Genomic DNA, 25199 nt, shown 5'->3' on the forward strand with positions numbered 1-25199 from the left:
ACACAGCAATACATTTTTCCAAGATTAGTTCAAAACAACTAGCTTGTGAGAACCATAAACCTAGTTGAAAGCATTTTTTAGTGTTTTAAGATAATAAAATGTGTTATGTTACAGTGGCCTCAGAAAGTATTTGGACACATTTGTCACACTGAAAATGTCTTAATGTTAGGTTTAGGGTTATATTTGAAAACAAAATATCAAACCAAGTCGCATCTGAAAACAAATGATGCTAGTGTGTTTAGTAACTTTTAGTGAACTCTGTTTCACACAGGTTTAGCTCATCACATTATCTATGAACATGTTCCACTGAAAATTTATAGGCAGAAAGTGTCTGAATACTTTTAATTTAGAACAATATAACTATTGTTTTATCATTTGAAAGTTTGTTTCATTTGTTCTGCAGTGCTGTTCAAAAGTTTACGGTTAGTACGTTTTTTTTTTTGTTTTGTTTTTTTTGGAAATCAGCAGTGTATAATTAAATTGATTGAAAAAATGACAGTAAAACATTTGCATTGTTACACACAAATATATTTACATATTCCAAATAAATGCTGTTCTTTCGACTTTCTGTCCATCAAAGAATACTGACAAAAATGTAACATTGTCTCCACAAAAATATTTAGTTACATATACGCATTACCAACATTTTGTCATGTAGGCTTTATGGTACACCTCAAACAAGTAATTAATTGAATAGTAATTTATTAATATTAATTGCAGAGCAGCTTATATAGACCGCATGCCACTGATATATATATATATATAAATAAAATCTCACACACACTGGCCCCAAATAAGAATTGTCTTACAAGGCACAGCTAAAAATGCATTACTATTTAAAAGTTTGGGGTCAGTAAGTCTCTTATCCTGACCCAGATTGCATTTGATCAAAATAAATATTTTGTGACACTACAATTTAAAATAAGTTTTCTATTTTAATGTTTTAAGATGTGATTTATTCTTGTGAGTTTAAAGCGGAATTTTCAGCATCATTACTCCAGTCCTCAGCGTCACATGATCCTTCAAAATCATTCTAAGATGCCGATTTGCTGCTCAAGAAAAATGTATTATATATATATATATATATATATATATATATATACACACACACACACACATATAACATACTTAGAGAAGCATTGTAGTTGCTTAGTCTTTTTCAATTAAAAAAATTTGTAAGTCACAGATTTAATCATTATAGAAGTCATGTTGTGTCATTATTAAAAAAAATAAAGAAATGTGCAGTATTCTGTCCCCATAATAATAAGTAAAGTAACTGCTTTAATATAAATGATTTTAACTGAATATCAAAAACCTGAATGCAGCTATGGTTAAAGCAATGCACGAGAGCATTTATAACCCCAGAGACCTCATGCACATGTTGCAGCTTGTTCAACACCTGCTGTTTTTGACAGCTGCTTCTCCCATGAGGTCACAACTATTCATTAACCAATCACCTGCAGCCTCAAACCCTCCCCATGCACCTCTACTGGAACGTCACACCTGTTCCCATAACCATAGGAATATGACAAGTTAATTCACAAAGGGTAATGCTGGTGGGATTACATCAGCTAACAATATCAACTATAAGGTATTTGAATGTAAAGAAGTTAAAATCAAATGACTTTCAGTATTTGAAAAAAACAAACAAAAAAAACATGGATGTTTGCATATGACACTATATTACTTTGTGCCAGTATCGGCAATTTATTCACCCTCAACCATGTTTTATGCAACTGCCAAGAACGATCATATTCAAAAAAATCTAAACAAAGTTTGAAGTTTCCAAAAGTCTTTATTGTATACAGAAAAGTTAATACAAATATTACTATATTTATTCTCTATGCCCGTTTAAAGCTGATTCTGTACAAGAGGAAAATTGTTAACCATCCTAATGATCCTCGCTGATGGCAGAGGAGTTCAGTTTATGAACCACACATCAGACAATCATCACGGTTCTCCAGGGAGCACACCATAGCGGCTTTGTTGCGTTCTTTGGTTTCCTCCTCACTGGTTGAACTTTTTTGCGTCTCCTTCAGTTTCTCTTTGTTCAGAGTGAACTGAATGGGATTAGCGGCTGGTTTAGTTCTCAGGTAGTACATTCCTGTTTTAAGACCCTGTGGAGAGAAGTAGACATACTATTTATCCATCAGCTCTTAATTTCTAAACTTCCAAATCCAGGCTCATGAAATATCTAGTTTACCAGCTTCCAGCCATAGAAGTGCATGCTGGTCAGTTTGCCATAGTTGGGTTCAGCTATGTGGATGTTGAGGGACTGGCTCTGGTCAATATAGGCTCCTCGATCTGCAGCCATCTTTAAGACAGTCTTTTGAGAGATCTCCCACACGGTCTTATACAGCTCCTTCAGGTCATCTGGTATTGTGGCAATGTCCTGCAAAAAGAATGACATTTAGCAAGTGACACAAAGCAAAAACAAAAAGTCAGTAATTAGTCTCATCTGAATTGCAAATGTCAACTAACCTGGATGGATCCGTTCTGAGCAATTAGCTGATTTTTCATTTCCTCGTTCCAAAGTCCTCGTTCCGTGAGGTCTTTCAGAAGATGTGGGTTCACGATCTAGAAGTAAATTAAACTCACTAATTTATTATGTGCAAAGGCAACAGTTCATCTCACGAACGTTCATGGTAACAGGTTTACCTGAAACTCTCCAGACAGAACTCTGCGTGTGTAGAGGTTGCTGGTGTAGGCCTCGATTGACTCATTGTTGCCCAGGATCTGAGCTGTGGAGGCAGTGGGCATGGGAGACAGCAGCAGACTGTTACGCACACCATGCCTGGCAAAGAAAAATAATATTAATATGTGCATATGCATTAAGATTTTTTTTACATTAAGATTAGCAAAACATTTTCATTACTTTATATTTATATAACTTTTTTTTTTTTAAATGTTTAATTATGCAAATGAGACATTATCTAATTAAACACCCACTCATTTGCATTTACTTCCAAAACAAAAACCTGAACATTGGATAATGCTAGGTTCAAAATTAGTTGTCAAAACTACCGACTTCGGGGCCAAGCTGGTACTGAAATTATAAAAATGTGTCGTTACAGACACACTGGAGCATTTGAAAGCAGGCCCTGCTGATAGACGGCTGCCGTGTTCAAATGCTACTGTGTGTCTGTGTAAGCGATAGGTGAAGTGTGTCGAAGATGTCTATTTGTAACATGTTTTTGAAGTTGATCATTGGAGCCAATCACAGACATATCTGTTGAGCGTGTGAACACAATGGCCAATCAGAGACATTTAAGAATCTGCTGAACAGTGCTCAAAATGCTAGGGAGAAATGCTGGTTCCGTCACATTTTTAAAATTTCAGCTCCGATTTGGTACTGAAGTTGGTACTTTTGACAACAGTACATCAAAATTCTTGTTTAATTTTGACATATTAGTTAAAAGGTTTTTAAAGTAGTGACTTTGGGAGCTCTCTTTTCAATCACTCCATTAATCAAAAAAAATATTGTCAACAGCCAAAAAAAAACAAAAACAAACCCCAAACAATATTAGAAACAAAATCAGGCAAATCTTTGCAATATAGAATGAATGAAACTAACATTTTTATTTTGTACATTTGTTTCCACAAGTTTGAAGTAACATGTTATGAAAAGCCAAAAAGCCCAAAATCTCAATTGACCAGTGCATGAAATGTTTTTGCCTTAATTTCTTTTTTAATTATGTATTTGCATAACGGTTTTAAATTAATTCTAATTCCTTGTTACTTAATATAATTAAAACTTTTCCAGTAACAAGTCTTTAAATTTCAGGTTGTCCCAAGAATTTGAGATTATGAATCATGCAAGCAGTTACTAACTTTGCGATCTTCTCCTTGAGTGCCGCCCAGTCCCACAGGTCAGTAGGTGTCCTTTCCCACATATCATACTGCAGGATCTGTGAAATCACACCAGGAACAATTAGAGCCTTGTAAAACCTTAACTAATATTCAATTTACACATTATATCTAACTTACGCCCTTGCTCACAGGAGACCCCGCGTAGGTTTCATAAGGTCCAAATTCAGCAGCCAGCTCACAGCTGGACTCCAGGGCAGCGTAGTACATGGTCTCAAAGATCTGTATGTTCAGAAGTTGAGCCTCTGCACTCTCAAAGGGGAAGCGCATGAGGATGAAGGTGTCGGCCAGACCCTGAACACCAATCCCGATGGGCCTATGACGCTTGTTGGAGTTCTCCGCCTGTTGATTAAGAGATGATCAACCTCTGAAACGATTGTAATAATGCAGGATGGCCAAAACAGAATAAACAGCACTTCACCTCTTTCACTGGGTAGTAGTTGATATCGATGATTTTGTTCAGGTTCCTCACAATGACCTTTGTAACAGAGGCCAACTTCTGGAAGTCAAAAGTTCGTTCTGAGGTGACGTACATGTTAAGTGCGATGGATGCCAGGTTGCAAACAGCCACCTACAAGAGAGTTGGTTCTTCGTGAATGCACTTTTCAATAAAGTCAACAATAAGCTATATTATTATACTGTGTGTGTGTAGGTATTCTGCACTCTTTACCTCATCCTTACTGGTGTACTCTACAATCTCTGTGCAAAGGTTACTGCATTTGATAGTGCCCAGGTTCTGCTGGTTGGTCTTGCGGTTGCAGGCATCCTTGTAAACCATATAGGGTGTGCCGGTCTCTGTCTGAGACTCAATGATGGCATACCACAGCTGCTGAGCTTTCACCACACGCCTAGATTTACCCTCCTGCTCATACCTGGAACAAAGAACATTGAATGATTAATAATAACTTTCATAGTTTTACAGTAGTAGCATTAGAGGAATGTAATTTTCGCAGCTAAAGTTCGCTTATTCAAAACAAAAGGTGCAGCTTGATGACGCCATGAATGAGCATGAGCGTTGTCTTCATATCCACAGCCAATTTAAAGGAATTGGGCAAAAAATCACGTTCACGGATGAGAACGTTTTACTAACGTTACGTTGGTATGAAGCAGGACGGGTCAGGGGCCAAGGAAGCGAAAGCTAATGATGGCTACTTTTATTATGCTCATGCTGCAGTTGGCTGCTTCCGCTCTTTGCGCTGCGTATGTGGGGTAACGCAACACTGCTTTACATGGTTAAAACAATCATACTAAATACATTTGTGTGTTGAAAGTTATAACTGTACTCAGTGCGTTAGCTCGGTGGCTGCTACGAGACACTTGTTGCACTTTTCAGTAATCTAGATCGATATTAGTAAAACTGTAAATCAAAGGTAGCGCAGATATGTCATCGACGCAATGACACGCTCCTTGTCCTGGTTAAAATTGCAGATTTTTCTGGATTTAGACATTGTTGGAAACATTTGGGATGATGCAAGTACACAAGTCAACTAAATATATAACATTGTTCTAGTGGGTTTTGAATATTTTAATCTAAAAATCTTACATATTGTGCTTTAATAATATTTTCATACCTTGTGTAGAGCTTCTCAAATTCCTCACCCCAGCACTCATCCAGCCCGGGACAGTCATTGGGGCACATCAGAGACCAGTCCTACATGAGATAGGAGCAGTAACATTTAGCATCTAAACAAAATTGGATTATATATATTGGTTATGTATACACAATCACAAAGTTTGGGATCTGAAAAATTATGTAATGTTTTTTGAAAGTCTCTTTTGCTTTCCAAGGCTGCAGTTAATTAAAAAATAATTTAAAACAGTAATATTGTGAAATATTACAGCAACTTAAAATAACTATTTTAATATATTTTAAAAAAGTTATTTATTCTTGTGATGGTAAAGCTGAATTTTCAGCATCATTACTCCAGTTCTCCAGTGTCACATGATCCTTCAGAAATCATTCTAATATGCTGATTTGCTGCTCAAGAAACATTTATCAATATTGTGACAGTTGTGCTGCTTAATATTTGTGGAAACTGCAATATAATTTTTCTCAGGATTCTTTGATGAATAGAAAGGCAAGGCAAGGAAAAAAAAAAAAAAAAAAAAAAAAAAAAGATTGCTGAATCCTGCAAATACAGAAATCCTTGCTGAATAAAAAATACATCTGATAATGCAGATAAATCTCAAAGTATTCTCATAGTTTAAAGTGTGCTCACCCCATTGGTCTCCACTCGCTTCATAAACAGATCTGGGATCCAGAGGGCGCAAAACAGATCTCTAGCTCTCTGTTCCTCTTTTCCAGTATTCTTTTTAAGCTCTAGGAAGTCAAAAATGTCAAAATGCCAGGGCTCCAGGTACATGGCAAAAGCTCCTGGTCTCTGAGTGAGGAGGAGAGAAAATGTCAGTCTTCCAAACCAAATCTGAGTATCCTTGACAATCACATGCATGGGCGTAGGTTTAGGGGGGGACGCTAGGTACTAGTCCCTATAAATATTTTGAGTTGACAAATTTGTCCCCACCAATATTAAGCAAGCTCCTTTGAACTGCTATTTGGATCTTTGCACTGGTTTTTGGATCGATTCTAACGGCCAGGACGACGACAGTACAAGAAACACCGTAATTTGATTGGCGGCGGGGTATCTTACAGGCTACACGCGCGGGCCGGGACTACTTTTGTCAGTTTTGTGCCTGCACTAGCAGCGAGCGGCTGGTGTGTGTGCGTGCGCGCGCATGTTGACGACGCCGACGGTAAGTTACCAGGGCTGTCTCTCTGCCACATACAAAGGCCAGAGTAAAAACATTTTAATATTCCGGGTTTTGTTGATTTGTAGATGCCACCCAAGAAGAAGAAAAGGGACATAAGAAGCAACCTATTGACTAAAGATGAAAATAAAGCATCCAACTGAAGCCCAAAAATGAAAGCAGAAGATTAGAAAATAGGCTAGTGCAACATTTTAAAAAGGGGAAACATTTTCAGTCTTTGCTGAGACATTATTATTATTATTATTAGGCTATTGATAATAATAATAATAATAATAGCCTAATAATAGCCTAATAATAATAATAATAATAATAATAATAATAATATTATATATATCGCCCAAGCATATTTACCCCATCGCCAGCTCTGCTAATGGTCAGCTACCGGTACTTTTCCATGCCTAGCCAATAAGTCTAGAGTTGTTTCTTTATTTTTTTACTATACATGAATTATCATGATGCACCGATCGAAATTACTGAAAATATATTGTTAGACCAGCTAAAATAGCCTATATTGTTAGACCAAAAATATCGTATCGATTAATTAAGTAATAAAGACATGTAATAAAAGAAATTTATATAAAAAAAATCATATATTATATATTATATATAATATATATATATATATATATATATATTATATATTATATTATATATATTATATATTATATTATATATATTATATATATTATATATTATATATTATATATATTATATATTATATATATTATATATATTATATATTATATATATTATATATTATATATATTATATATATTATACATATTATATATTATATATATTATTATATATATATTATATATATATATATATATATATATATATATTATATATATATATATTATATATATATATATTATATATATATATATATATATATATATATATATATATATATATATATATAGACGTCTATTGCTTCAGCCTTATTCAAAGGCCACAGAAACATGGCTTCGTATGCACTTCAATCCATTCCAAACTCAACGTTCTTGGTTTTCTTCCCATTTATTAAATATAGGCAATTGGTTGATGAAACATTGATTGAAATTAAGATACAATTTCTACAAAACGAAATTCACTTTAAAGAAAGACTTACTATAAAACATAACTTAATGAAGTGGTCAAACTCAAGTCTGACCCGCTGCATGTCTCCCAACATTGCTCATCCGTCATGCTATTCAATTATCATAATCATCGAGATGAAATTAAATAATAATAATAATAATAATAATAATAATAATAATAGGCTATAGCCCACTATAAATATTAAACTAAATTTGCTACATTTTATCCCTCTGGCCGACGAACGCGCCGGCGCTTTCTGATGGATTTTTTCCTTGTGACAGCTGAAACAACTGAAAACAGGCCTTCCCTCATTTTTGGCGATAGCCTATAGACCAGTGCAAGACTACAAATGGTGTACTTTTATTTGTGTACGCTCAAAATAACAACAAACCATTGTACTTTTGTAAAATAAAATAAATGAAAAAAACTGCGTGCGCTTTCAGCTGTCTCTCTGCTAGAATTTTTCTGGAACGTCTCAAATTTTACTTAAACTCAGAGAATAATTGTACCTAAAAGAAAAAAAAAACATTTTTCGATAAGAAATTCATAGGTCTGTGTTAATGGTCTGTTAGTGATCATTGCTGCTGTTATCAGTTCTCTTGGCGCTCGTGCACACGCGCAGTTTTCACAGACAATCGAGCGTTTCGGTGTGGTAAAAGCACAAAACAAAATGCTCTTGATGTACAATCACTGATGAACACCTTTGGTTTTAATGAGTAAATTAGCATATAGTTATTCCTGCCTGCCGGTAGGCTATTTAGTCTGCGATATCAAATCACTAAACTAAACTCTGTGGAGAGCCAACCCTTCTTCATTAGGTGGCAGTATTACTTTTGATTTGCGCAATTTGGTGTCCCCACCAAAGCTGAGACCAAACCTACGCCCATGATCACATGTAAAATGTTTTACCTTATTTCCTCCTTGGTCCACATAGCGTGCTGTGTTATTGTAGACACGGAGCATAGGAACCAAGCCATTTGAGTTGCCATTTGTCTAAAAGACAAAAGACATAAAGTAAACCCAACTGTTGAGTTTTAAAGTACCATTGGAGTAAATCTAAAGCAGAAGATGAAGAAAACTCACCCCTGCAATGTAGCTGCCAGTGGCTCTAATGCAGCTCACAGCCACCCCGATACCTCCGGCAGACTTAGAGATGAGGGCACACTGTTTCAGTGTGTCATAGATCCCCTCAATGCTGTCATCTTTCATAGCAAGCAGGAAGCAACTAGACATTTGACAAAAGGAAGATGCTTGTATTATGCATACAGTACTCTACTGACTTAGCCAACAGTAAACAGGGAAACATTTGTTTTGAAAAACTGCCCCCTTGTGTCTGACTGCTGTATAGTGACTGTTTTCCTGGTGTTCACCTGGAGAGCTGAGGCCGGTTGGTGCCAGCATTAAAGAGCGTAGGAGAAGCATGAGTGAACCACTTCTCAGACAGCAGGTTGTAGGTTTCAATAGCTGCTGCAATGTCCTCCTTATGGATACCCACGGACACTCTCATCAGCATGTGCTGTGGCCGCTCAGCAACTGAAAAATTAAAGGGTCATGGTGTCACAGGAATGTTTTCCTTTCAGGTCAGTCTCTTATTTGCATACAGTAGATTTAATTTAAACTGACTTACCCTTTCCATTGATCTTCAGCAGATATGAGCGTTCCAATGTCTAAAAGAAAGATTTAAAAACTGAGATTAACACCACAAAATTACTTTCAGAGAAACATTAAAGTTTATATTTTGCTTATTCTCTTATTTGAGAATTACCTTGAAGCCAAAAAAGTTGTAAGAGAAATCTCTATCAAAAATGATGGCTGAGTTGAGGCGCTACGGAAAATACAGAAAAATTACATTAATTATAAATACTAAACACAAAATGTGACTTTTTGGTGGGAAAAAGACTTACATCTTTGTTGGCCAAAACAATATCAAGGGTTTCTTTTGAAATCATGGGTGAGTGGCGGTCGTTTAGGGGATTCACATAGTTGTAGAGGTCCTCCATAACCTCTGCAAATAAAAGCATTAATTATAGATTGTAAAGTGTCACATTGACATGAAACGGGTGATTGTATGGCAACTCACCACTGAAGACCTTCTTAGTTTCTTTGTGAAGGTTGGACACAGCGATGCGGGCTGCCAGGATGGCATAGTCAGGGTGTTTGGTGGTAAGGGTGGCAGCGGTCTCAGCAGCCAGGGTGTCCAGCTCTACTGTGGTGACGCCGCTGTAAAGGCCCTGAATCACCTTCATTGTGATTTGAGTCTGCAAAGCAAAACCCATGTGGTTTTGGGTCAGAGCTTTACATTTAGCTTCTTGGAAAATGCTTCTTTAATGGAATAACTGCCCCCATTATGGATTTTTGAAAATTACCTTTCATGCAGTGTGTAATGTATTTGTATGTGAACGTAAACAATCTGCAAAGTTGTAAAGCTGAAAGTTATTGAAAGTCTACTCTGAGCCACTTAAACGAGTCGTTTGTAATTCAAATCCCATTTCCTCGAAGTTCACACGTCACAAGTTAACACATTTGCATAATGCCTGCCTATGTTCTGTGGACATCCCGAGAAAATTGAACCCCTCTCAAACGCTGTAGCTCACTAGTATGGATAATATGTCGACAAGATGCTGTGCTCTGCGCTGTGAACGGAAATTCAGTTTCTTTTCCAAAATATGAGGATGAGAATAATCAATGGTTAAAGATGGGACAGTTCCTGCTTTATTTGGACCAACTTGCTCCTCAGAATCACAACCTGTAAGTTTGATTAATTATTGATGCATTTTATACAGAGTGTTCAAAATACACAGTTTTGCATTTTGTCTAAATTGTGTCCAATTAACTCACGTTATTACTTTCTTACTGAAATACTTCGGCTAATCAGCTGATGGTGAGGAACTACAGTTGCAACATCTCATGATGAACATCAAACTGAGTAGCGTATCATGGAGAAACGTCCTGCTCAAGTCGTCCTTGTTATAGAGGTTCGGGTTGAATAACTAGCGCTTCCAATATATCATCATCAGACTCACGCTCAGATTGATATTGTAAAATCAATGCCATCGTTATTGTGTTTACAGTGTGTACAATCACTGAGCTTTAGGAAGCCTACGAAGTTGAATCAGTTATGGTAATGGGTGTTTGTTTCTGACTTGTGTTGTAAGAGGCAGACCAACTGCAACAGAATGGGCCGTCTGGCCAATCAGATCCAAGCAGGCTTGCGGAAAGAAGGGATTTAGAGAGACCGATTCATCCGATGAGCCGTTTGAAAATCACTGAAAAATGTGGTGATGCACATTGTATATATTATGAGAAGATGAAAGTGTTTTTTGATCTTTGCATGATGCATGTAAACCTGTTGTAGGAGACCTCCTAAACAGAATTAGGAACCTTTCAGATAACATAATAGGGGAACTTTAATACAGGGCCGTAAGGAAGTTTCTAGGCATTATGTTTGTGAGTGGCCACTCACAGTTTGATGCGCTATTTAAATATTACTAGGGTGTTGGCTCTTCTAACAGAAGTCGGAAGTGGCCTATTATGGATCTACTGTTGGATCTACTATTTAGGGGGAAGTTGTGGCCTAATGATTAGGGAGTCAGACTCGTAACCTGAAGGTTCAATTTTCAATACCGGCAGGAAAAGACTTGAGCAAGACACCTAACACCTAATCACTCTCCGGGCACCACAGCAAAAATGGCTGCCCACTGCTCTGGGGGTGTGTGTGTGTGTGTTCACTACTCTCTTCTCCTAATGTGTGTGCACTAACTGGATGGTTTAAATGCAGAAGACAAATTCCCAGTCTGGGTTACCATACTTGGCCTTCACATGTCACCTATTATTTGTATTATGCGACTAGGCCAAGGGTTTTCAAATTGGATGGGAGGTCCCACGCATTACGATAATCATATTTGGGGGCTGTGGCATCTAAGAGATTGAAAATCCCTGGACTATGCAATTGTTGATTGTGGAAATTTTAACAAATTTAAGATGTTTTGATGCATTTCATAACTTACCGGATCAACAAAGTCAGAGTTGAGTCCATAGCAAAGTTTCTGGATGCGTGATGTGATTTTGTCGAACATTACACGCTCCTGGCGCCCATCTGAGACAAGAAAAACAAAAACACCAGATAAATAAACCCATTTTGACCCCCATAATGACTCTTTAACATTTAAAATACATCAAGAACCCTAATAACACCCCTAATAAAGAATACATGGACATGATATGAACTGCAAATAAAAGATATGAAATGTGCATGAAAAATATGCTGCTTATGAATTGTGGCATAACAAATTTAAGCTATCATAACCGGTTACTTGGTGTATATTTAGCATTAGCCGCTATGACCTAGTTGCGGTTGGCGCCAACTTTGAGTTAACAAAGAGAAGTGTTTTCTGGCGCTGCTAACATAAACGCATTTCATTCTCAAAGATTACGTTATATAACGTTAGTTGGAAAATTCAATATAATAACAGCCAATAAATCTGCGACCTTATCCAAGATTTAAATTGAACAACAGATTCCACGTTACATTCTTCTTTTTACGTGTAGACATTGCAACACGATTAAGGTCAATAAATGTTTGGTTTACAGACTTGCCACCATTTTGGTTAATATTGAGAACATCACATAAACAGTAGTTACACTTTTATTAGCATATAAATTGTACATTTTCTGACTATATTTCCAATGAACAGGTAATTGGAGGATGAGTGGGACTTTACCTCGCTTGATCACGTGCATGATTGAGGTCTCCGGTAGACAGAACACCAACAAAAATACAAAAACGTAAAAAAGCAGGTGTTATTTGAGAATAAAGTGTTGCTCTGCTGACCGGTCTCTCAGCTGCTCCAGCAGACTGTTGTTGTGAACAAGTGCTGAGCGCGCGAAACGAACCCGCCATAAAGGTCTTCCGGAACAAGTATCTTAGCCAATGGGCTTTCGCTCCTTCTTCTTCGTCGTCAGATTCAGTAGCACAACAGAAGAGGGTGATGTAACTTGAGCGTTATTATTTTTTTTATTTTTTTTTTTTTTAAGTATCAAAAATTTAAAAATGAAACGTCATATAACTGAACAGCTGAAAATACCTACTTACAGGAGTGTAAAATGTACATTGTGTTCAAGTTTAAGTACATATACTCAAAAATGTTAACGTTACTTATTTAAATTTGTCATGAAATAGAAATTGACCCTATTTACTTTGTAAGCGCATATTACTAGTCTTGTGGTGAACCATTAATCCGTGCAAGTTAATACACACACAAAAAAAAAACAGTTTGTCGTGGTAATCTTTAATCAAAATCTGAAAAGTTACTTCCGGAGCGCATTTAGGCCACGCCAACATTTTATGACGTGTTTTTGTAGGCCAACCTGGAAGTTAGCGGCGCACGGGTTTCCTCGATCGAAAGCCTATATGCATTTTTCCCATAGACTTTTGGAAAATTGCAAAAAAATAAGCTCTGTGTTTAACAAAGGGTTATGACACTTACATGTTTTGTCTATCAAGATAATCTTTACAAGTTATTACAACATTTATACATTTTGAAGCCTAAATAAAGTCGTCAGACATAAAAAGCTAACAGAAACGGACTACATCACCATGGTCACGGATCAATGTCACCACCACCAACCTTCCTCAAACTTTATTTAAAAAACAACTTTATTTAAAAACATGCTCGCTGATTATGATCTTTGCTGTAAATGAATACTTATCCACTTTTTCATGAGAAATGCTGTCCAAATGTCCTGTTTGTCATGATGACGTCTAAAGTCCCCGCCAAAGGAAGTAGGAAGTTTTAGCAACTTGTTAGCAAACGCTGTTTTTAAGACACAATAAAGGTTTAAAAAAAATCACAAGCGGGTTATAACTGGTGTGTTTTATGTCATAGATCAAATCGTGAAAATATTTAGAGGCTTTGTTAACCACAGACCTTATTTCAGGCGATTTAGCAAAAATCCATTAAAAAAACCCTGCCCTCTTTTCAATATTCCGTTTCACTTGGAAATACATCACAACACTGGAGAAAAGTCATTTGCAACTTCCGGTTTATTTTTTTTTCAAAATGGAAAGGTTGCGGGTTCAACTCGCAATACCGGCAGGAAATGACTGAGGTGCTCTTGAGCAAGGCACCTAACCCCAAATAGCGCCCCAATCGCTCCCCGCACTGCTCCGGGTATGTGTGTGTTCACTACCCACTACTCCTAATGTGTTTGCACTAAATTGTATGGGTTAAATGCAGAGGACAAATTCCAAATATGGGTTACCATACATAGCCTTCACACGTCACTTTTACTTTATCTGACGATGTGTTAACTGGCACAAAGGCGGGACAACCTGTCACTCACATGACATCACAGCAATAGCAAACCAGTGATCCAACCATCTAATCAATTCCCAATGGACAAAATCAAGTCCCATCCTTGACCATGGTCTCTGCATGCAAATGAGCACATTTTAATTAGTTAACACCTAATTTGCATATCAATGTGGTGAATGTTAAGACATTATTATACACAAATTTGACTATTCACCTGTAGTGTATCCGTTCACCTGTAGTGTATCTTGTGTGTGCACGTGCCTGACAACCACTGTACAATTTGACAGATGCTGTCATTACAATTGTTGTCCAGTGGGGTACACTGGTTACTTGAAAAGATGTCTGAAGAAATGTATTTTGATTCTGTACAGTTAAAAAACTAAACACACTATATGGACAAAAGTATTGAAACACACCTCTTAATGTTTGAATTCAAATGTTTCAATCAGACCTATTAGGGGTATAAAATCAAACATATGTGAAAGAAAAGGGTCATTCAGAAGAGCTTAGTGAATTCAAGCATGGTACTGTGATATTATGCCTTCTTTGCAATAAGACTTTTTTTGAAAGTTGACCCCTGCTAGATATTCCACAGTCAACTGTAAGTGATATTATTGGAAAATTGAAGTGTTTAACAGTAGTAACTCGTCCATGAAGGGTAAGAAGTCACAGAGTGGGGCACCAAGTGCTGAGGTGCATGGTGTGTAAAAGTCACCAAAGTTCTGCTGATTCCATAGCTGAAGAGTTCCAAACTTCCGATGGCATTAGCACAAAAACTGTGCAGTGGGAGCTTCATGGAATGGATCACATCAAGCCTCATATCACCAAGTACAATGCCAAGCGTCGGGTGGAGTGATATAAAGCAAGGCGCCACTGGACTCTAGAGCAGTGGAAACATGTTCTGTGGAGTGATGAATCACACTTGTCTGTTTGGCAGTTGGATGGGCGAGTCTGGGTTAAACGGCTGCCAAGAGAACATTACCTGCCTGACTGCATTGTACCAACTGTAAAGTTTGGTGGAGGAGGGAAAATGGAGCTGATTTCAGGGGTTGGGCTATAGGCCCTTTACAGCCAATGAAGGAAAAAAACCAAGACATTTTGGACAATGTTATGCTTCCAACTTTGTGGGAACAATTTGGGGAAGGCCATTTTCTGTTCCAGCGTGACTGTGCCCCAGAGCACAAAGCAAGTTCTTCTGTGGAAGAATGAACTGCAACTGATCCTTCTTGTCCAACATTAGTGCAGTGACCTCACAAATGCTCTACTGGATGAATGGGCAAAATTTCCCACAGACAGAAACACTCCAAAATCTTGTGGAAAGCCTTCCCAAAAGAATGGAAGCTGTTATAACTGCAAATAGGGGGAAAACTCCATATTAATTTCTGTGTATTTAGAATCTGATGTCTTTAGAGGGAGGTGTCTAATGTTATTTCATGTATTATGACTTATTTACACTGTTAAAGAGTTGGATTCTCTGTGCCAAATACACTCCTTCAGAGTTTGTACATATGTTTCAGAAAGTTTTTTTTGAGTATGTGTTATGTAATAAAGGGCGGAATTCCTTGTACAGGCACTTCTCCCGGAAGAGTATGCGCAAACATCAACCAGAGCAAGAGAGCAAGAGCACACCCATCAATGTGCTTCGTTCGGGTTACGGAAGTCATTGGCAGCCCTGCACAGGACTTGCTTGAGAAAGAATTTATTACTTTGTTTTTAGACCATGAAATCAACAATGTCAACAAAGAAGTGTGTTTTTGGTTGTGAGGGAAAGAAAACCTTACTTCCCAACGAACCTAGTGTTAAGTGGAGCTGAGAGGTTTGTGCTCCCTCATTACATTGTTGCGCCCTCAATATTTGTCATTAAAATAACCATTGAAACTGCCTTAAATTAACTATCAAAATAAGGATAAAGTCGTGTCTGATAGTTGCAATCACTTTTTTATTGGTTAAAATGAATGGAGAATATCTCGTGTTTTCCGTGGCTGCTCGAGGCCTCAGGATCGGCTCTTATGGTTTCATAAACAAGGCCCAGTTCTATGCTGGATTTACAGATCGTTTGAAACTGAAAGATGGAGCGGTCACAGCGATAATCATCCCAGTCATGAGTCGGAACTGCAGGTGGCGAGTAAAACTGCATCAAATGTCTGTTTTGTTGGCAGTCGGTGCGCTAGCATATAATGCAAACAACACAAACGTATAATGAACCAAAAGTTATCCAGGGATAATGCTCTTTAGCTTCGCCTACGGCACACCTACAGGAGCTTGACTGTTTTAGGAAAAACTCGGTATAGCATATCTTTCTTTTATAAATCTGATAAAACTAAAGACTTTTTGGAGATATGAAGGATGCTATTACTCAATAGGTACTCAAGATTAACATGAGATTGGCCAAAAATGTGTGTTATGTACCCTTTAAAGTCCCTGTAGGTGTAATGGTCAGGTGTCCCATTACTTTTGTCCATATAGTGTATAAATAGGTTGTTTGCAATCACGTGGTTCTGTTGACGCGCAAAATTCCGATGGAGGGCAAGCAGTGAAAATTAGAATGGAAGAGATGGGGAAAAGTCCTTTCTTTGCTGGTTTAAAAAAGGTATAAACAGAAAATCACAACATATGTCGGACGCAATCCTTATGTTATGAAGAGGAGAGACTTTTCCGCTGAATTAAAAGACTTTTCTGTCATCGATGAGGCAGATATAGAGGATGTCAAGCTGCCGTCACGCCGTGTTCAGTTCTAGTCTGGGTTTATTATCACGCTGCCTTTCTGCTAGTGAAGAGCAGTATTTTGATTTTCTGTCGTAATTGTGAAAAATGTCGCCATTGTTGGTCATTTATGCAGAATCGAGAATTGTAATAGGTACTCATCGTTCGTGGAAAAAACTGGACGGTAATACAATTGTCGCCTTGGTTGAGAAGGTGAGGAAAGACGACTAGCAAATGTAATAATGTCACTAAATAAACCCACTGCCTTTCACTCAAAATAATCACATACTTAGCTGAGTTTTGTATGTGTTTTTTGTGAAATAATTAACATTATGTTTTAGAGTATGATCACTCGGCTTGTGAATGATTATAACTTATAACACAGCCACTTCAGAACTGTTCACGAGCTTCTATGGGTTTGATTTTGGTTGTCATTTGTTGAAATAAATACAAAAATACATCGTGTTTGTGTCCTGAACGTGACCATCCGATTCTCCTGTGGTCATGTGGGAAAGTGAATATTTACAAAAACAACATTAAAACTAGTTACATTTACACGCTTCCAACAAATAAATTGATCGACTTCTGATCAGCTTGTTGAACACATTTATTTTATTTGGACATTTTCTACCATACGATGGCTGAAGCAGCAGCGCGTGACACTGTTCTCATGGAATCGTACTCGGTTACTAACGTAACCTCGGTTCCCTGAGATACGGAACGAGTACTGCGTATGGGGAAAGGTCTCCCTTTTTCCCCGCTGCTGAAGCCTTTTTCAATAACGCAGTGTAACTGCACCGTCATTGGTTCACTCATAGACAAGTTGTTGAACCAATGGCGGCGCGGCATAGCTGCGCGGCCTATGGCGACAAAGCGCGCGAATATTCCCGCCGAAATGGGCGGGGTATAGGGCTATATAAGCAGGCGTTTCGCCATAGGATTTCAGTGTCAATCGACTGAAGCGACGACCCTGAGCCGCAGCCTCGTGGCACGGCAAGTGACGCAGTACTCGTTCCGTATCTCAGGGAACCGAGGTTACGTTAGTAACCGAGTACGTTCCCTTTCGATACTTCACTCGTACTGCGTATGGGGAACGAATTCAACCACGCCGTGCCACGGCTGGGAACGATATAGCTTGCATTTGGCCACCCAGAGGGGGCAAAAAGGACAAGCGGAGGCAAAGCCTAACCGAACCCATGGTTACACTGAAGGAAGATACTTCCTATGGTGGCGTGAAGCGGGACCTGTTGGAAGCCGCTAATCACACCGACAGGACCCGAGCTTGTAAGGTCGGGACATCGAGGTGATAGAACCTGACAAAGGTGGACGGCGAAGACCAGCCGGCCGCCTCACAGATGTCTTGGATGGAAACTCCGTTGGACCAAGCCCACGAGGAAGCCATTCCTCTGGTGGAGTGGGCCCTGACTCCTATGGGGCAATTAGTGCCCAGTGAGGAGTAGCACAGGTTAATAGCATCCACTATCCAACGGGAAATGCGTTGTTTCGAGACCGGAGACCCTTTGGTGCGGCCGCCAAAACAAACAAAGAGCTGATCTGACTGTCTGAAAGACTGTGATCGGTCTATGTAGGTCCTCAATGCCCTGACTGGGCAGAGTAGCTGCAGCTCTGGTTCGTCCGCCGAGGGAGGAAGAGCAGAGAGCGAGATGACCTGAGCTCTAAACGGAGTTGAGAGCACTTTAGGGACGTAGCCATGCCTAGGTTTCAGAACGACCTTAGAGTCACCAGGCCCGAATTCGAGGCACGCACGGTTCACGGAGAGGGCCTGCAAATCGCCAACACGCTTTACCGATGCTAGTGCTAGTAGCAGAGCGGTTTTTAGCGTTAGGGGCCTGAGGTCGGCTGAACCCATTGGTTCAAATGGGGCTCCTTTCAAGGCCCTGAGGACCAACGAGAGGTCCCAGGAGGGAATAGTGAGAGGGCGAGGAGGATTCAAACGCCTAGCACCTCTCAAAAAACGGATCACGAGCCCGTTTCGTCCCACCGATTGGCCAGCAATAGGAGCGTGGAACGCTGCAATGGCTGCTACGTAAACCTTAAGCGTGGAAGGGGAGCGCCCCCATTTCCAAGCGTTCTTGGAGGAAAGACAGTATGGAAGATACGTCACTCTCCACAGGGTCTATGTTGCGTGTTGAACACCAATCAACAAAGACTGACCACTTCTGGTCGTAGAGGCGCCTCGTAGATGGGGCTCTAGCCTGAGAAATGGTATTTAGGACGTCCTCGGGGAGGCTAGTCGGCTCCCATCGAGGGACCAGAGGTGCAGAGCCCAGAGCTGCGGCTGTGGGTGCCAGATTGTTCTGTTTGCCTGAGAGAGGAGGTCCCGTCTCAGGGGAATCGGCCACGGGGCTCTTAGAGAGAGCCTGAATAGCTCTGAGGACCAAACCTGGTTCCTCCAGAGCGGGGGCCACCAGAAGGACTCTGTGCTGGTCTTCTCTGATACGCCTGATGACCTGGGGGATCAGTGCGATCGGAGGAAAGCATAAAGGAGCGTGCTGGGCCATGTGTGGGCCAGAGCATCTACTTCCTTCGAGAAAAATGTTGGGCAATGAGAGTTGTCTTCTGAGGCGAAGAGGTCTACCTCTGCCTTCCCGAAGAACTCCCAGATCGTGAGGACCACTTGGGGGTAGAGCATCCACTCGTCGGAGGGGATGTTGCTCCGTGACAACATGTCCGCACCCAGATTGTTCCTGCCAGGAACATGAGTCGCTCTGAGCGACTGAAGCCTCGGAAGAGCCCATTCCAGCAGACGTTTCGCCAGAGCGCATAAGCGGCTGGACGAAAGACCGCCTTGGTGGTTCAGGTATGACACCACCGTCATACTGTCTGACCGAACTAGAACATGACGTCCCGTCAAGTAAGCCTGAAAGAACTGAAGGGCTTTCATCACTGCTAGCATCTCTAGACAGTTGATGTGTAAATGGCTTTCCTCGTGGCTCCACGAGCCGAAGGCCGGTCTGCCCTCGCACACAGCGCCCCAGCCCAAGTTGGAGGCGTCTGTTGAGAGCACCGTCCTCCGTGAGACCGCCTGTAAAGGGACTCCGCGTTGGAACCATACTGGATCCATCCAAGGTTTCAGGGCTAGAAGACAGGCCCGATTGACCTTGAGACATAGGCGGCCGTGCCGCCATGCGCTGGGAGGAACCCGGAACTTCAACCAGTACTGAAGAGGCCGCATCCGAAGAAGGCCTAGCTGCAGCACCGGGGAGGCGGAAGCCATCAGCCCTAGCAGCCTCTGGAAAAACTTCAGAGGGAGATAGGCTTTGTTCGTGACAGATGCCGTGAGCTGCTGAATTGCCAGGGCGCGCTCTGGCGAGACTACTGCCGTCATACGGACCGAGTCGAAAACTGCTCCCAGAAACGAGATTCGTTGAGTGGGGCATAGCGAGCTCTTGGCTAAGTTGACCCTGAGACCCAGGCATTGTAGATGGCTGAGGAGCACGGATCTGTGGCGTTCCAGCTCGTCTCGCGAACGGGCTAAGATGAGCCAGTCGTGAGATAATTCAGAACCCGGATTCCCATCTGTCTCAGAGGGGAAAGCGCGCGTCCATGCACTTGGTGAAAGTGCGGGGAGCCAGAGACAGCCCGAAGGGCAGGACCGTATATTGGTATGCCACCCCTTCGTATGCGAATCTCAAGAATCGTCTGTGACGGGGGGCTATCTGGATGTGAAAATACGCATCCTTCAGGTCCAGCGAGCAGAACCAGTCCTCGGGGCAAATGTGCGCGAGGATCTGCTTCAGCGTCAGCATTTTGAACTTCCGTCTCGTGAGGGAGTGATTCAAAAGCCTGAGGTCTAGGATGGGTCTGAGACCGCCATCCTTTTTGGGGACCAGAAAGTAGCGGCTGTAAAAGCCTGTCTCGCTCTCTGACGGAGGAACCATTTCCACAGCTCCTTTTTCCAGCAACGACATGACTTCGGCCCGGAGGACATGAGCGTCGTCCGGATTGACCGATGTTTGAAGCACCCCGGCGAAGCGGGGGGGGCCGTCGTGCAAACTGGAGCGAGTAGCCCTGGTTTACGATCCCCATGACCCATTCTGACACATCGGGGATGGCCTGCCAGGCCTCGGCCCGAGTGGCTGGGGGTTGAATAATGTTGGGTGACAGACCGCCGTTGAGAGGGTCGTACACCGCGAGGGGTGGAAGAGGAAATTTGCTCTTTTTGTGATGAGGTAAAAATTTTTCCGCCGTGAAAACGGCGTTTGGAGTGGGCGCAACAGGTGTGGGCCCAGCTGTCACTTGAAGTATGTTTCCCACGCCCGGAAATAAACGAGGCGGAGGGGAAATTACCCGTGGGAGCTTTTGGGGTGGTCCGGTCGTAACGGGACGGTCCCCCCATCCTCTTCCTGTCCGACGAATCAGGACGACTTCGGAGGCACCGGGTCCAGCACAATCCTGGGCCGGGGTCCCTGGCGCCTCGGGAAGGGAGGGCGCTTCGCAGGGCGCGAGCGCTGGCGATGCTCCTGGGCGGCGCTGCCTGTGTTGCAGGTGGGGCTGGTTTGTTCTGCTGAGCCGGCGCAGTCCTGGGGCGGCTAGACGCAGAAGCGGAGCTGGAGCGCTTAGGCAAGAAATGCCTCATAGCCTGAGACGATTTCTGCGCGGCAGTAAAGCGCTCAGTGAAGCCATCCACTGCAGGCCCGAAGAGACCAGAAGGCGAGACCGGGGCGTCTAAGAAGGCCGTCTTGTCTAGGTCTTTGATCTCCGTTAGGTTGAGCCACAGGTGGCGCTCCAACACGACCAGGCTGGCCATGGAACGACCGATGGCCTGGGCCGTAGCCTTCGTAGCTCGCAGGGCAAGATCCGTGGCGCTGCGGAGATCTTTGAAGGCTGGCGCGTCGATTCCAGACTCATCCAGAGAGCGGAGGAGTTTGGCCTGGAATGCTTGAAATATGGCCATGGTGTGGAGCGCAGAGGCAGCTTGGCCCGCCGAGGTGTAAGCCCGTCCAGCCAGAGTAGAGGTGGTCCGACAGGGCTTGGAAGGAAGGGCCCTCTTCGTCTTCCAACCCACAGCCGCGGGAGGACAGAGGTGAGCAGCCACCGCTTCATCTAGGGGTGGCAAGCGCTCGTATCCCTTCTCCTCGGCGCCGTCGACGGCGGTGAGGGCGGAGCGGTGCGTAGTGTGGAGGCGGGCAGAGTAAGGAGCGCGCCACGACTTCGTCAGCTCTTCGTGGACCTCAGGAAAGAAGGGCGCTGAACGCTGGCGAGGTGCTTGGCGGCGGCCTGGCAGAAACCATTCGTCCAGGCGGCTGCGAGACGGCTCCTCTGGAGGGGCCCACTCGAGGTCCAGCTCTTCAACGGCTCTAGACAGGATGCGGAAGAGCTCGGCATCCATGCCCTGGCCATGCTCGATGGGTTCCAAGGGAGGCGGTGGAGCGGGGTCTTCCGGCTCGCCAGCCCATCCTTCCGCTTCGGAAGCCGCAAGAGACATGGAGTCGTCTTGTTCGTCGTCTGTTCCCCCGAATGGGCAGGGTCACTCGCTTCTGCGGAGGGACGCTGCTCAGGGCGAGAGAACAGAACTGGAGAGAGTTCCCTGGGAGGAGAGGGCGAGGCACGCGGGGGCTGGGCCGGCGTGAGCTCGCTCAACTCCTGGCGCTGAGTCGCTCTACCCCGCTGTCTTTTCCTCGCCGGACCGCGGGAGGGAAGGAGACGGGAGGGCGCGGCGGCGAGATCGCCCTCAGTGAAGAAGGCGACCCGCGAGCGCAGGGAAGCGAGACTCATACACTCGCAGTGCGGGCATGCGGGTCTCCAGCGAGCGCGCCGTCTGCGTGGGGCTTGCCCAGGCAAGCGACACACTCGCTGTGTCCATCGTCGTCGTGCAGGGGGCCCTGCAAGTACCACATGAGTGGCGGGGCATCGTGAGACGCCGCTGCCGTGAAAACGGCAATTGGGTGGCTCTTTTAGAGCGGCGAGGGCCGCGGAAGCTCTTAAAGCGGTGAAAACCGCTGGAAATCGCTCTTTTAGAGCGGCGTTTAAGCCGCGGATGAAGCTCTCAGGCGGCGCGCCGGATGGCGGCAGGGGACGCACAGGAAGCGGCCGGAAGCGGGAAGCGGGAGGCGGCGGCTCGGCGACGGCGCTAGAAGCTGCAGTCCGCGAGGGCGCCGGCGCTTTCTTCCACCGGCGAGTCCAGGCGAGTCCGCTGCGGGAGCCTCTTCAGACGGCGGCGAGAGCAGAAGGCGGCGAGCTTCTTCGGCTTCAGGCGGAGATCAGCGAAGAGAAGTAGATGTCGTCGCTGAAGGAGAAAACACTGAAATCCTATGGCGAAACGCCTGCTTATATAGCCCTATACCCCGCCCATTTCGGCGGGAATATTCGCGCGCTTTGTCGCCATAGGCCGCGCAGCTATGCCGCGCCGCCATTGGTTCAACAACTTGTCTATGAGTGAACCAATGACGGTGCAGTTACACTGCGTTATTGAAAAAGGCTTCAGCAGCGGGGAAAAAGGGAGACCTTTCCCCATACGCAGTACGAGTGAAGTATCGAAAGGGAACCAGATCAACATTGTGAACAAAATACTACAAAACTGAAGTGAAAACACCAAATTAATTAAATAGGATAAAATATCTTCTCCTCCCTGCAAACGATACCATGAAGAATGTGGATATTTAACCAAGTCAAAAACAAATAAGGTAAGCAGGTATCCATATTCATTTAAGTATCAGCAGATGCAAAACGCTATAAAAGGCAACAACTTTTTAAGTTGAAAAACGAAATAAGTTATAAAAAACGGTATAAGTTATGTAAACAATATAAACACCTTCTAGGTTCTCGATTTTATTGATTTGAGCAACCATAAACGAAGCAAAACATGCGAATTTTGAGTTTTTGATAGGATTCATATAGAAACATCACTCCCTGCCCTCCAGACTCATTCGCGCTGCTGCTGTGACGTCATGTGCAAACAACCTATTAACTTACTGTAGCAACACCTTGTGGCCAGATATAGCAACATTTCCAGGGGATCAGGGTTTGACTGGTTAGCATCTGCCAGTTAACCTCTGCTGGTAGTTTTTGTAACTACATGCTATGGAGGTAGGGTAGATGTTTTACCAGTGTCCAGTTTTTGAAAGTCTCTTTAAAGTGATAGGAGGCCTATAAATCCAAGAGAAAGCTGTCCGTAGCATTCACATTCACTTATTTTTTTATGGAATATTGCAGTATTTATTATAAATGATTTATCCATGGAAATCATTATCTTTATTTAATTTTTTTTTTTAATTCATGTGCGCTCATAATCTTTAATCAAAATAAATTCCCTTCCCTCTCAGTAGCTCCTCACTGCAGAACACGAGATCAAGGATCTAGATCCAGGGAGTGGAGACGGGTAGGTTCAGGGACCAGGGGATGGAGACGGGAAGGTTCAGGGATAAGGGGATGGAGACGGGAAGGTTCAGGGATAAGGGGGTGGAGACGGGTAGGTTCAGGGATGAGGGGGTGGAGACGGGTAGTTCAGGGATAAGGGGGTGGAGACGGGTAGGTTCAGGGATAAGGGTGTGGAGACGGGTAGGTTCAGGGATAAGGGGGTGGAGACGGGTAGGTTCAGGGATAAGGGGGTGGAGACGGGTAGTTCAGGGATAAGGGGGTGGAGACGGTAGGTTCAGGGAAAAGGGGGTGGAGACGGGTAGGTTCAGGGATGAGGGGGTGGAGACGGGTAGTTCAGGGATAAGGGGGTGGAGACGGGTAGGTTCAGGGATGAGGGGGTGGAGACGGGAAGGTTCAGGGATAAGGGGGTGGAGACGGGTAGTTCAGGGATAAGGAGGTGGAGACGGGTAGGTTCAGGGATAAGGGGGTGGAGACGGGTAGGTTCAGGGATGAGGGGGTGGAGACGGGAAGGTTCAGGGATGAGGGGGTGGAGACGGGTAGTTCAGGGATAAGGGGGTGGAGACGGGTAGGTTCAGGGATAAGGGGGTGGAGACGGGTAGGTTCAGGGATAAGGGGGTGGAGACGGGTAGGTTCAGGGATGAGGGGGTGGAGACGGGAAGGTTCAGGGATGAGGGGGTGGAGACGGGAAGGTTCAGGGATGAGGGGGTGGAGACGGGTAGTTCAGGGATAAGGGGGTGGAGACGGGTAGGTTCAGGGATAAGAGGGTGGAGACGGGTAGGTTCAGGGATAAGGGGGTGGAGACGGGTAGGTTCAGGGATGAGGGGGTGGAGACGGGTAGTTCAGGGATGAGGGGGTGGAGACGGGTAGGTTCAGGGATGAGGGGGTGGAGAAGGGAAGGTTCAGGGATAAGGGGGTGGAGACGGGTAGTTCAGGGATAAGGAGGTGGAGATGGGTAGGTTCAGGGATAAGGGGGTGGAGACGGGTAGGTTCAGGGATGAGTGGGTGGAGACGGGAAGGTTCAGGGATGAGGGGGTGGAGACGGGTAGTTAAGGGATAAGGGGGTGGAGACGGGTAGGTTCAGGGATGAGGGGGTGGAGACGGGAAGGTTCAGGGATGAGGGGGTGG

At 43.2% G+C, this 25199-nt stretch overlaps 1 protein-coding gene across 3 annotated transcripts; it reads right to left on the bottom strand.

The window, feature by feature from the left end:
- Nucleotides 1–1784: 1784 nt before the first annotated feature.
- On the bottom strand, nucleotides 1785–13768 carry rrm1 (ribonucleotide reductase M1 polypeptide). 3 transcript variants are annotated; one of them, XM_067376375.1, is made up of 20 exons: nucleotides 13644–13768; nucleotides 13430–13529; nucleotides 11724–11812; nucleotides 9797–9974; nucleotides 9621–9721; nucleotides 9482–9541; nucleotides 9344–9383; nucleotides 9087–9249; nucleotides 8800–8941; nucleotides 8626–8709; nucleotides 6087–6248; nucleotides 5439–5518; nucleotides 4538–4739; nucleotides 4289–4438; nucleotides 3988–4209; nucleotides 3832–3908; nucleotides 2659–2794; nucleotides 2482–2577; nucleotides 2204–2392; nucleotides 1785–2117 (listed from the first exon to the last, which is right to left on the bottom strand). In XM_067376375.1, exons 3-20 carry the CDS (start codon nucleotides 11790–11792, stop codon nucleotides 1926–1928), a joined length of 2343 nt encoding a protein of 780 aa, XP_067232476.1. In that variant the 5' UTR covers nucleotides 11793–11812; nucleotides 13430–13529; nucleotides 13644–13768; the 3' UTR covers nucleotides 1785–1925. The 3 variants fall into 3 exon arrangements, with proteins under 3 accessions (XP_067232476.1, XP_067232475.1, XP_067232474.1); XM_067376374.1 differs by having other exon boundaries at nucleotides 12438–13529; XM_067376373.1 differs by having other exon boundaries at nucleotides 12438–13722.
- Between the last annotated feature and the right edge of the window lie 11431 nt (nucleotides 13769–25199).

The sequence above is a fragment of the Chanodichthys erythropterus genome, chromosome 22 (assembly GCF_024489055.1).
Source record: "Chanodichthys erythropterus isolate Z2021 chromosome 22, ASM2448905v1, whole genome shotgun sequence".
Taxonomy (NCBI): Eukaryota; Metazoa; Chordata; class Actinopteri; order Cypriniformes; family Xenocyprididae; genus Chanodichthys; species Chanodichthys erythropterus.

Excerpts from the sequence above, each read along its gene's own strand:
- rrm1 (XM_067376374.1), bottom strand. Across the intron at positions 9,975-11,723 it reads ACTCTGACTTTGTTGATCCG|ACTCAAATCACAATGAAGGT; the intron begins GTAAGTTATGAA and ends TTTGCTTTGCAG. Across the intron at positions 8,710-8,799 it reads CTGGCAGCTACATTGCAGGG|ACAAATGGCAACTCAAATGG; the intron begins GTGAGTTTTCTT and ends TTTGTCTTTTAG.